This window comes from Gopherus evgoodei, chromosome 2, assembly GCF_007399415.2.
Source record: "Gopherus evgoodei ecotype Sinaloan lineage chromosome 2, rGopEvg1_v1.p, whole genome shotgun sequence".
NCBI classification, from domain to species: Eukaryota; Metazoa; Chordata; order Testudines; family Testudinidae; genus Gopherus; species Gopherus evgoodei.
Window position 1 is genome coordinate 273,653,760 of NC_044323.1, and position 13,189 is coordinate 273,666,948.

Genomic DNA, 13,189 nt, shown 5'->3' on the forward strand with positions numbered 1-13,189 from the left:
CTCTTTGTTAGCAGCTGTTAAAATAGACGATCATTGAGCGTGCTGGTGTGATGCAGCTGTTCCACACATGTTATAAATAAGGGCCAGAAAGCTCATCTTATTTTTAGCATTGTGAAAAAAAATTAAAAAGCCACAGAAAATCACCATTTATTTTCTCAAATGTAACCTCTCTTCATTCTCCCCGTCAATAGTCAGAGTTGCATTTAACTGACAAGACAATTAGGCCACCCTTAAAAAAAAAAGCAACTTTTTTCCTTCTTGTCTGATCTTATTTTTCTGATGCTGCTATTAGTGAGTGGGGGATTCTTCTTCTTGAAGAAAATCATACAACTGTGCTAACAGCAAAATGTTAATTTGTGTATTTCTTATGAAAAATATTTCATTGTGCCACCAGAGCTTTTTTCCAGTACACACCCCAAAGCTGATGAATGTGTATTTACCACAGCAATCTCATCGATGTTATGAAATGCTTTGTTGTGAAGTGTTTGCAAAAATACTTTGAGATCCTCACATGGAATGAGCTTTCTGAAAGCCAAGGGCCAGATTATTATCTCAGTTCAATGGAGTTAGACATAACAAAGAATCTGATCCTCAGTGTTATCGTTCACAGTATTCAAGCTTTATAGTCAACAGCTCAAGATGAATAATAGAATAGAATGTTCTAATGCAAAAAATTAGGCCAAGACAAAGCGATAGCTTACCTGTTTTCAGGATCCGACACAGCCATGTTGCGCGTCACGTAGCACATTTTGAGTGGAATCGTTTTTTTGTCTCTCTGGATGGCGAGAGAAAGCTGCGACAGTGGGTCGGAGGATATACCTCCCAACCGTGGAGATTCAGGTGGAGGCGTTTCCCACCCAATTTCTGAAACTGGAGAACCTTTCTTCACATATGGGGTTGCCTCTCGCATGTATTTCACTATTTAAAAAAAGGAAATAAAACAGACGCTCAATAGATGCTTAGGTCCAATGTGAATTCTAACAATTATTACTATTTATTATTGCTGTTGGGCTAGCATCATTGTGCTAGATGTTGTACAACCCCATAGGAAGATATGGAACCCACCCTGAAGAATTTACAATCTTCTTCAAAATGACACAATAAATTGGTGTAACAAACAAAAGAGGGGCTGGGAGAAGGAGAACAGAGGTAACAGCAAGACGACTAGGTGGATTCACAGAAGGGACCATTATGATCATATAGTCAGATCTGCATAACACCAATCATAGAACCTCAGCCCATAATTTCCATATCAAGCCCATAACTTTTTTGCACTACATCATATCTTTTAAAAATATAATCCAGCCTTGACCTAAAGGCATTCAGTCTGTCTTCACTTAATGACTTCAATCCTCCACACCCCTAGGTAAATTGCTGCAATGGTTAACTACCCTCACTATTGAAAATTTGCACCTTATTTCTGGTTTGAATGTGCAGTGTGGTTGTAGCCATGTCAGTCCCAGGATATTGGAGAGACAAGGTGGGTGAAGTAGACCTGAAGAAGAGCTCTATATAAGCTCAAAAGCTTGTCTCTCTCACCAACAGCAGTTGGTTCAATAAAAGACACTACCTCGCCCACCGTGTCTGAATTTGTCTAGTTTCAGTTTCCAACCACTAGATCTCGTCACACCTTTTTCACACTAGATAAAAGAGCTGCCTATCAGCCCTCTCTCCCCAGTGTAGGTGCTTGTAGATCACGATCAAGTCCACTCTTTCACCTTTGTGATGATCTAGAGATATGTCTGTATAACCTATGAATTCTGGGTGATACTATGAAGTAGCATCATGAAATTCCTGTCTTTCTGAATGTGACATTCCACCCTGGTTGGCATAGGCTGTATCACGTCCTCCTAGAACACATACAGTGGGTTGGCACTCAGAACTCAATTATCCTATTCAGTTGCAAACACCTTGGAACAATGGGTAAGCTCGAGCCCAGGAAAAACAAACCTTCTGGCTATGTCTATACTATCACTTATGTTAATATAACTTAGGTCATTGAGGGATGCGAATAAGCCACCCCCCGAGCGACATAAGTTATCGGGACCTAAGCACCGGTGTGGACAGCGTTACGTCGGCGGGAGAACAATGCAGCTGTGCCACTGTAAGCTCTCTAGTGTAGCCATAGCCATAGTTTACATTACAAATTATTTTGTGGATAATCCACACCCGAGAATGATGTAAGTTATACCAACCTAAGTGCCAGTGCAGAAGCAGGCGTTATTAAGCCAACAGGAGAACTCTCTCTCATCGTCTTTGAGTGTCTTCACCAGAAGCACTCCAGCAGCGCAGCTGCATTGGTGCAACTGAGTCGCTGTAGCGTAGACATAAGGTGTGTCTATACTGCCACTTTTGTCAGTATAACTTCGGTCATTCAGGGGTGTGAAAAAAACAATTTTTCAACTGTAGATGTGGCCTAAATATTTTTTTTAATGGATTATTTTCAAACTAGAGTTTTTCAAACTACCTATTGGAAATAAGTTCCAATAGGTTGCTAAACTGTGTGCTAGTGATGTACCAGCACTTGTCAGCCAAAAGAAACTTTGGGCCCCAATACTGTAGCTACTGCATGCATGCTATTCCCACGCTCTTCAACAGGAGCTATGTGCATAGGGAAGTGATAGGACTGGGCCCTCTAAAATTAAGAAAAGAGAGAAGGGGAAAAAACTGAAGTTGGAGTCAAACCTTTGGATCGAAATCTAAACATTAAACAGGAACATTGAAATGTGAATATAATTCCCAAGATACTGGGAGCTGAAGCAAAGACTGTTCCCTTCCCCATGCCAAGTGAGTTTCCATGCAATGTAATGGTGACATCATGACGCTGCTGCACTATTCAGAAGCCTCTGTGAAAAGACTGAGTGGAAATATATTACCAGGAGAAGGGGATAGAAAAACAACATGCTTCCAGGGATCCAAGTACCAAGCACAGTGCAATCTAAGAAAATTCCCAGAAGGGAAAATCCTGTAGAATCTGGTTGGGATTTTTGAGAGAATATCATCTAACTTCCATAGGAAGTTTTGAAAATCCCCCGACTTTAATACAAAAAAAAAAAAAAAACCCACTGATAGAATTTGATAGAGAATTACTTCCCTGCTGTAGAATTCTATAGGATGGTTTAAAAGTAAGAAAAAAAAAAAAAAAACTGTAGACGGAACAGTGAGGAACTAAAGTTTACTGATTTTTAGAGTAATTTCTACTGAACCCTATTTCTACAGAACTCTTTTGGTTTTGTCCCTATTCAGTTCCACAGAGTTTTTCCAGAAGGGCTTTATGCGCTTGTGTGTTCAAATATTTTTTAAAAAAAGAAATATAGAGGAGCGAGCCTATAAAAATGACATATTGTTGTAGCCATGATGGTCCCAGGATATTAGAAAGATAATGGGAGTGAGGCAATATTTATTGGGACCAACTTCTGTTGGTGAGACAAGCTTCCAGCTTCAGAGACCCGAGGACGAGTTCTGTGTAGCTCAAAGGCTTGGCTCTGTCACTATCAGAAGTTGGTCCAATGAAAGATTATACCTCACGCACCCTAGCTCTCTCTAACAATGATGGCATATAAAACATAGCAGGGTTCATGGTTGTATTGGGTGGCAGAATTTGACCCTATGTATATTACATAAATATTTTGTATTGTGTATATTTCCAATGCATATGCCATCACTGAGTCAATAGGGTTACATGGGCAAACTAAAAGCAGGATTATGGTAATAGACGTTATAGGCCCAACCATTTCTGTTCCATACTCTGGTATCAAAACGGCCTTAAACCCACTGACTTCAATGGGAGTTTTACCATTCACTTCAACAGGTTAGGCCCTAACACTGAAAAACTGCAATACAGAATCAAAATATAAATGGGAAAAGAGAAGGTAATGAGTTTTATGTTAGGATCAGAAAATTCCAGAGCTGGTGTTCCCTCTCAGATACAGTGACACACAAGTCCTAACAGTGATTTAAAGTAAGGTTGCCAACTTTCTACTTGCAGAAAATCGAACACTCTTACCCTGCCCCCAGCCCCACCCCCTTCTCCGAGGACCCTGCCCCCGCTCACTCCATCCTCCCTCTCTCCTCCCACCCTTGCTCATTTTCACCAGGCTGGGGCAGAGAGGTTGGGTGTGGGAGGGGGTGGAGGGCTCTGGGTTAGGGGGAACAGGCTCCAGGGTGGGGCCAGAAATGAGGAATTCAGGGTGCGGGAGGGAATCTGGGCTGGGGCACTGGGAGTTGGAGGGTGAGATTCTGGCTGGGGGAGCAGGCTATGAGGTGGGTCCAGGGTGTGGGGTGGCAGGAGAGGGCTCAGGACTGGGGCACAGAAGACGGTTTGGGGTGCAGACTCCGGGTGGGGCTTTCCTCAGGCAGCTTCCAAGAAGCAGCAGCAACATCTCCCTGCGGCTCCTAGGCAGAGACGTGACCACATGGCTCTTTGCACTGCCCGCGCCTGCAAGGAAATGCCCCCTCAGCTCCCATTGGCCAAGGTCCTGACCAATGAGAGCTGCTGAGTTGGCGCTGGGGGCAGGGACAGCACGCAGAGCCCCAGTGGCTGTCCCTTCATCTAGGAACCAGAGGAAGATGAAGGCAGCTTCCCAGGAGCCGTGCGGAGACAGATAGGGAGCCTGCCTCTGCTGCCAACCAGACTTAACAGCCCAGTCAGCGGTGCTGACCAGAGCCGCCAGGGTCCCCTTTTGACCCAGAGTTCTGGTAAAAAACCCGAGGGGTAGCCATGTTTGTTGCTTTTTACAGATCCAGACTAAGAGTCCTGTGGCACCTTAAAGACTAACAGATGTATTGGAGCATGCGTCTGACGAAGTGGGTATTCACCCACGAAAGTTTATGCTCCAATACATCTGTTAGTCTTTAAGGGGCCACAGGACTCATCGTTGGTAAAAAAAACAGACGCTGGCAACCCTAATTGAAAGAGAAGCAGCTCCAGAAAGCACTAAGCTTTGGTCTGTTTTTTTTAAAAATCTAAGGTCTATAATGAACCAAAACCAAAAGCATGTGATAAAAAGGAATAGGAAAAACCACTGAACAGTACACAAGATCAGCTCTTATCCTGAAGTATTAAAATCTCATTCATTTTATATTTTTTCTTAAAACACCAGAGTGTGTATTCATAATACAAGGTTTAATCTGCAGGGACTGAAAATCTAGTGATTACATAATTGTAGCTTGGTGTATTGGTAGACAATAATTTCAGTCTAAACTGTCTAAACTCATCCACTTGATCCTACAACCCAACTCCAGAGAGCCTTTTAGTCTACACTAATTAATAATCATGCCCTTTTGCTGCACTGCAAATTAATAACTGTGGTCAAGCAATTAAAATTCCAAACTGCAGAAACCAACCCCCCACCATTCCTTCTGTGCATTCCCTCCCCCCTCCACCTCCCACCCAAAAAGAAAGGTGGAAATGACAGTCAAATGAATTAATCCACTGATATACGTTCAGATTCTCTCCTCTCCCCTACCCCCCCAATTTGGAAGGCAGGCAATGTAGCTTCCAAAAATAAAAAAACAACACTTCATTAATGCACAGTTCTGCCAAGTCCCAGGTCCCCACAATAAGTCTTTGTAGCTTTCCACAGATGACAAAAGAAAGCATGCCTCTTATATCTTATGAGGGAAATACTACAGGCAAATCTTGTCAAGTCTTCTACCAGACACGATACTGAAGAATCCGGAATTTCCATGGACACATTCAAATTGTTTGCTTAAAAACAGAAGAAAAAAGTCTTTAGTAAATCTCCTTCATTACTAAGGAGGCATGGTCAGGAAGTCGAGGTTGACAATATGAAACTGAAAGGAAAAGCGTGCCCTTGTCAGCCTCAAAGACAGAGGATCAAGACTTTTACCTTGCAGGGAAAGACAGCGGGCATGCAATCTGTGTGCATTCTCTTAAGAAGTGATTGTTGATTACTACTGCACTGACTGCTTGGTAAAGAAAAATAAAACTAAAAGACTATTTTCAAAGTTGTGCAAATGCTAATGGAAAAATTCAGCCAAACAAGAAACTTAATTGAAAACAGTCATTCAAATTCCCTTACACCCTGTTTCCAGATGGAAACGTTTTTCTTATTTTATCCTCTCCCAGGATGAAAGTTAGCCCTGTACAGAAGCCCTATGCAAGCCCCTCGTACCAATTAAGACCCATATCAGTCTTGCATTCAGGGCCAAACCTTGATACAATGGAAGCCCATGAGGGCTGAATCCAATGAGACCAGTCTTTGGCCTTCTGGGGTTAAGTGGTGTGAAGGGCATTATCTGAGCTCTCTGCTCTGGACTGACTTTCCCCCTTTCTGACACAGATCTGACCACAGGCGATATAACACACAAAGAAGGAGGGGGGGATATATCACACAATCCTGACAAAGCAGCTATGCTGGATGCTCCTGATAATCATGGAAAGAGCTAGTACAAGAGAACCATATGAATGGTCTTCACAGAGCTTGTCAGTAGGAAAGGAGAGAGGAGAATGCAACTCACACCACCGAAGTAGCAGAATGGAGAAGAGACAAGGGGCCATCTAATCTAATGCTACTACAGGCAGTGCTAACCATCCACAGCGACACAAACATTGGCAAAGAGACATTGTAGAAACACTTGGGAAGAAGCAGAACAGCTGAGGCAATTTGATTACTCAACAGGGACGTGGCCTCTTGCTTTACAGAAATGTCATATACTAGGATTTCAAATGCAGCAGGTACAGTATGTTACCAAGCAGCAAAGAATCTGTGGCACCTTACAGACTAACAGACGTTTTGGAGCATGAGCTTTCGTGGGTGAATACCCACTTCCTCAGTATGTTACCAAGACAGTTTCAGAGCAATTCATAATTAAATATCTTAACAAGTTATTTTCAGTGACACTTTTCCCTGTAACACACACACATAGCTACCCCAGCCTAACTCCAGCATTAGCTAAGGTTGCAGTCAATGGAGTTACTTTGGAATGACACTGGTGTAACTGTGAGAAGGATCAGGACCATAGGGTCAATTTCTGCTCTCATTTGCATCAGGACAGCATAAATATCAATGACTGCAGAATTTGTCTCTGATTTCAAAGCTCAGACCAAAGGCCAAATACTCAGTTAAATCCAAGCCACTGCACAGATGTAAAATGAGGAGAGAACCTGGTCCTAAACAGCTATAGGTGCTGTTATCATAACTAATAGTGAGGAAAATGCATGTTCATCATTTACTCTAGGGAAAAAAAGTAAAATTATAGTTTCTATGATAGGGCCACAGGAAATAGTTTTAATCACTTCTATACTGAAATGGAGAAATCAGAGCAAGTATGACTGTACATTTGTGGGTGTTAAGTTTCCATCCACTTTCCTACAGACACAACCTGTTCTCATGATCAAAGAAAGCCACCTTAAGTATTTATTATGGTTGCTGAATGTCAAAGGTTCTGAAATATACTAAGCCTCTTGATCTGTCAACAGCCTTAGGTCTCTGTTACAGACATTTTACAAATTAGAAAAGGTTAACATGTTGAAAGAATACAAATGCCCTTTTCACTCTCTTGCACACAAAAAAGTTAGAGAACTTGGCAAAGAGTTCGGTTTACTGTTTTCTGTCTTCTTAAATGAATTCAGCTGAACTCTGCATACCCTGCTTCAGCTATTAAAGAGAAGGATTTGTGGGCACCAAATTGTGACCAACCATTTTTAAAATCTGTGTAATTCCTTCTATGTATGCTTGTATTCTATTTTATTTGAAATAGAGGAGTCAGTGCTCTTTAAGGAAAAAATAATCAGTGTCTTCCACTAAGCACTCATGACCCACCATACAGTACACCTGAGCTATGATACATAGATGATTGGGCAAACAGTTCAGATAGATTCTGGAAACAGACAGCTAGATATAATTTTATTTACAAAGGGTGAGGGAGGAAACTGAGGCTAGAAACTTCTTGGTAAGGAACCAGATTTCAACTTCAAACTTCCAATGTTCTATTATAAATGGAGAAGGTGAACAATTTTTTAAAATTAAGGGTATGTCTATAGTACGAAATTAATTCAACATTATTCTATTCAAATTTTCAGAAGCGATTTTATACATTCGGTGTTGTGTGTCCCTACTAAAGCGCATGAATTTGGCGGAATGCGTCCACAATACCGAGGCTAGCATCGAATGTCGGAGTGGTGCACTGTAGGTAGCTATCCCACAGTTCCCACCGCCCACTGGAATTCTGGGTTAAGCTCCCAGTGCATGATGGGGCAAAACATTCTCGCGGGTGTTACTGGGTGCGTGTCGTCACTCACTCCTCCATTCATGAAAGCTATGGCAGACGCCATACTGCCAGCAGGTGGTGCAGTACGGTGCACCACCTGTCTCATGGTACTATGTATTATGAATCCACCTCACATGTCCTCTCGTCTTTCTATCTACTCTTTTATCTAACCATTTCCTGCCTTTTTTCGGCCACCGTGAGCCGAGCAGCACACCTTCTGCTGCAAACTCTGCTCTCCCGCTCTTGCAGTGCTAGCAAATTTCTCCATGTTGCTGGTCCTGGGCTCACGTGGAAGCTACAGAAGGCAACCATTTCCTGCTATTTTTCGGCCATCATAAACTGAGCCGCACAGCGTCCGCCACAAACTCTGCTCTCCCACTCTTGCAGCTCTAGCAAGCCTCCCACCTCCATGAACGCTACAGAAGACAACCATTTCCCACCTTTTATCGGCCATCTTGAATCAAACAACTCTCCTATGTTTTGCACCTTTTTTTCCAGGACTACCCGCGTAGGTGCCATAGCGCAGCAAGCATGGAGCCTGCTCAGATCTCTGCTGCAGTTTTTACCATTGTAAATAACTCTGGCATTATCCAGTAGTATGTGCAGTACCTGCAAAACCGGGCGAGGAAGCGGAGACAGCATGATTACTATACTGATGAGGACATGGACATAGACGTTCCTAGAAGCACAGCATGTGGCGATTGGGAGATCATGGTGGTGTTGTATCTTGTTTTGACTGTATCCTTTTAAATAAACCTTTATAACAAATTCTGGTGGTGGCAGCAGACTATGGTGCTTCATAACATAGTCACATCCAGAGCTGAACACTAGTCTATTCACATCCTGGATGCAATCAGTGATTTTTCAATGGCTCAGAGAACCTCTTTGAAAATTTCATATCTTCTTACAGGTAGCTACCTACCTATTAAAAACGTTAACACATCCAAAGGAACCTTCCCTCCTGATCCTTCAATTTACTGTATTTATTTTCAGCCTCAAAATTTCTTCTTCAAATAACCACTGCTGCCCAGTTCAATTTTACATTCTATCATGAGCTGTGAATTCTAGTTTCAAGTTTCCATATGTAGTTGATTCATATCTCTTTTTAGTAGGGTTGTGCTTTCCCTAAATAAAGTAACAAAACAATAAATCTCCATATATATTTCATTTAAAAAAGTAAATGTTTTTGGTAAATATTCCACAAAACCTAAAAGTATAATTCTAAGTTTAAAAAGTGAACACTCATTGTCACTTAGCACCTGATACAAAAGACAACATGGGCTCTGCCCTGAAGAGCTTACAGTCTAATACACAGCAAATCAACAGTGAGCAGCGGACAGGTACAACATACAAGCTAAGTAAACAGGTGGTCCTGACAATTTAAAAATAAAAATATATTGACTATAGCCAAAGTACTGCAGAGCTCCTGGTCATGAATCAGCCAGTTAATTTCTGTTAAGCATCCATTCTAAGAATGTTTGCATACACAGAGCACATTTCTTGCTACAGGTGTATATGACAGTGTAAGCTTTGTAACTAGAACTGTGTGAATCTTTCATACTGAAAGATCGTTATCATCGATAGTACATGGCTGCACTTTGATTTCCTCCAAAGAGACCTACATTTTTTTAAGGTGGATTTTCATGGTCACACGGTAAGCCATCTATGACAAACCCTTGCAAATCCACAAACAATATAACATGAGACACTATCATGGCACATTCAACAAACTACAAATTTTCTTCAGTAGCCTACTACAGTACTTAACATTTGCCTGGGCTTTCTCCCCTTCACAAAGTCAAGCATTGTTCACCAATACTCTTAAAAGTAAGGTTGGTATTTAAAATAGTTTATCTAAACTTCAGAAATGAAGTCAAAGCTTCTTATGTGCCTTACAAGTGCATTGATTTTTCTTCTGTTAGTTTGCAAAACTCCCTCTCTAATTATCCATATTCTCAGATGAAATTTAAGGTGTCTGGTGTTGCCTGTACACTATATTTTTTCTATTTACCTGACTAAGCTCAAGTGTCAGAACAAGATACATAAGGGCATTATGTTTTTGGAACATGCCATTATTTCAGCAGTCACACAAATCACGGAATAATGCAGGATAGACCAGAATTGGCACACATCAAGGGAAGTTATTACACTGGGTATTATTATACCTGTTTGACAGCTGGGCTAAACTGACACAGACAAATTACATGACTTCCTCAAAGTCACACAGTAAGTCAATGGCCAAGTTTGGAACAAAACACATATCAGTGCCAATTCTCAGTTCCCTGTTCCACCCTGGATTCCATTTTCAGTCAGTCTGTCCCTCTGCTCCCTATATTCTGGGGCAACTGCGGCTTGCCCAGCCCTTGGTGCGAGTTAGAGCAGCCTTGCGACTGTTCTAACTTATGCTCCGCCTCTAAAGGCTCCCCCTCCCCCAATGGATGCTGGGAAGTAGAGAATAAAAGTAGGATAATGTCCTCTCAACTCACTTCCTCCCTTCCCTTCCTATCATCATACATTCCATATGGTTGGCAAAATGGCTTCTAAAAGCTCCTAGATCAGCTTGGAAGGCCCTACATAGGAGTTATTCTCAGGAGGCAGTTTCTTCCCCCTTTACAGATTTTTGCTGCCCGAACAGCATCAAGGGACCACAAGGAAGTGAGAACTGGACCCACAATATATAATGACTTTTATCTAAAAAGATCCAGATGTATTTTAAGGACACTCTATCTACTTGCTGGTAACGACATATAGGAATCACTTCTCCCATCAGTGAATTGCAATGATCTCAGAGTTGTCATGCTGCAGCTGTTTAACAGAGCACTCCCAATAACAGGATAATGGTTAGGGCAGGAAGAGCATAATGCCTTATTCAAATGAAAGTATGAGGAAATTTGCACAGAAACGTTGGGATTTTTGATACAGATAGAATAGGAAATACCAAAAACTGTGAGGAACTACACCTGATATCTAGGCCCACTGTCCCGGGGCTACACTCCTTGTGTAATTATGGGATAGCATGGCACCCACAATTTGACTTATCTTGGCTTGGGATGAATGGGCATGCAGTCCTTTGCTGTGGAAGAGGACAAATCTATGTGCACGTTAAGAACCCTCTGCTTGATATTACAGATCCTGCTCAAAGTGGCTGCATGCCAAGAGGACTGGGAAGGAAGAAGCTGAACCCAGTTCTAACCTTGCTTAGCTCAACCACTGAAGCTCAAGGCTTAGCATGGGGAGACCTACAACAAAGCATGGGAGGAGGAGACAGCGCCTGAAAACAGACCTCAGTTCAGTCCTTTCCCCCCCTACCGCTTCTGACAGTGAGGCCAGTTGCTGAGCCTCTGGAAGGAGGGATGGGCCTTATTCCACATAATCACTCAATGGCAAGAAGGAATCACAGACCCGCAAGATGGAGAGAGGAAGAGAAGAAGTGACAACACAAGGAGGAGATGGAGACCTCAAGACAACCCCAGGACTGGAAAAGAAGAAGCAAGGGAAGAAACAGAAAAAAAATGGCTTTTGTGTTTAAGGCTGGGATTTGAATGACTTTCCTTCCTCCCTGGGATTACTGTTTCCAATAGACATAAACAGCAAAGCTCCAATAACAAACTAGAAAAATTAACTTAAAACATCGACCAGAGAGTCACAATAAGCACAGGACTTTTTTGAACAGGGGAATTTCTCAGAAACGCAGCGGCTGAACAAACTGCCACTGAAACCCAACTCTGCATTCACAGAACAATGACATCGCCCATTTGTCACTGCAAACCACACCAAGCAGCTGAAAAATCTCTTTTTAACAGCAATATAACTTTCCCATCCATATCCCTGATGAATCACAAGCTCTAGGACCTTAAACTTGTCACTGATCCAGGACTGAAAATTGCCCTCCTGGTACACCAGGCACATAACTTTAAGGAAAAAACATTACAGCTGAGGGAAAAAAGGAACTATTTTTATAGCAGGTTTATCTCTTTTAAATAGTATTGGGAAGTTTCTCTGAGGTATGGGATGCTACAACAGGCCTGATCCTGTTAGATACGGAGTATTTCCTACAATGGACTAAGCCCTTTAGTCAATAGGATATGGCCTTAAATCCTATTCAGGAAGAAGGCAAATCTACCCTTTTTGGTTTAACATGTAGCTTTAAAGATAACTTTGGGAGGGGGTCAAGCCCTTTAGCATAGTAGACAACACTTATTTCACAGATGGCCCTGCAGTTATCCTGCAAATATAATAGTGTTTCAGTGGACACTTAATCCTCCCAGAAAATGGACAATGGTTTCCTGTCCTTACACAATCTCATTAATCCTCAATTTACTGACAAGAAAAGTCTTCCATCCACCCAGGCTTTTACTCAGAATTGTCTGGCACTGTTCAGTTGTTAATGCCAGCATGTTCACCCAGCTTCTCCATAGGACAAGGCAGATATAGGTTGCCCATAGCAGCTGCTGAGCAGTGAGTGCAGTTGACTTGGCACATCAAGACAGATTTTTTCCACTGAGCACAAATGCCAATTCAGAGTGTCCCAGGTCAGGTCAGAATCAGGTTAAAACAGTAAAACATATCGTTTTTCACAGGCAGCTAAATGCTTGTCAAACATGTTTTTGGTCAGCTTCATCCCAGGAGGTTGATAATAGCAGGGATTCTCAAACTGGGGATCATGATCCTTCAGGGGGTCACAAGGTTATTACGTGGGGGCTGTGAGCTCTCAGCTTCCACCTCCAAACCCCCGCTTTGCTTCCAACATTTATAATTGTGTAAAATATAAAAAATATGTTTTTAACTTATAAGGGGGGTCACACTGCCGTGGCTTGTTATGTGAAAGGGGTCACCAATACAAAGTTGAGAACCACTGAGTTAGAGGCTGCAGGTGATACAAGAAAAAGACCACATTTTCTTGGCTGAGTCACTAAGGCCTGGTCTATGCCTAAAAATTAGATCATTCTAGTTA

The 13,189-nt window shown here is 42.1% G+C and overlaps 1 protein-coding gene across 1 annotated transcript in view; it reads right to left on the bottom strand.

Annotated features, from left to right (window-relative positions):
- The window catches only part of SNTB1 (syntrophin beta 1), a 164,915-nt gene that overhangs the window by 92,425 nt on the left and 59,301 nt on the right, over nucleotides 1-13,189 (bottom strand). Inside the window, exon 2 of the mRNA XM_030553765.1 lies at nucleotides 702-918. Within this exon, the coding sequence (XP_030409625.1) occupies nucleotides 702-918 (217 nt within the window). The remainder of the gene's footprint in view (nucleotides 1-701; nucleotides 919-13,189) is intronic.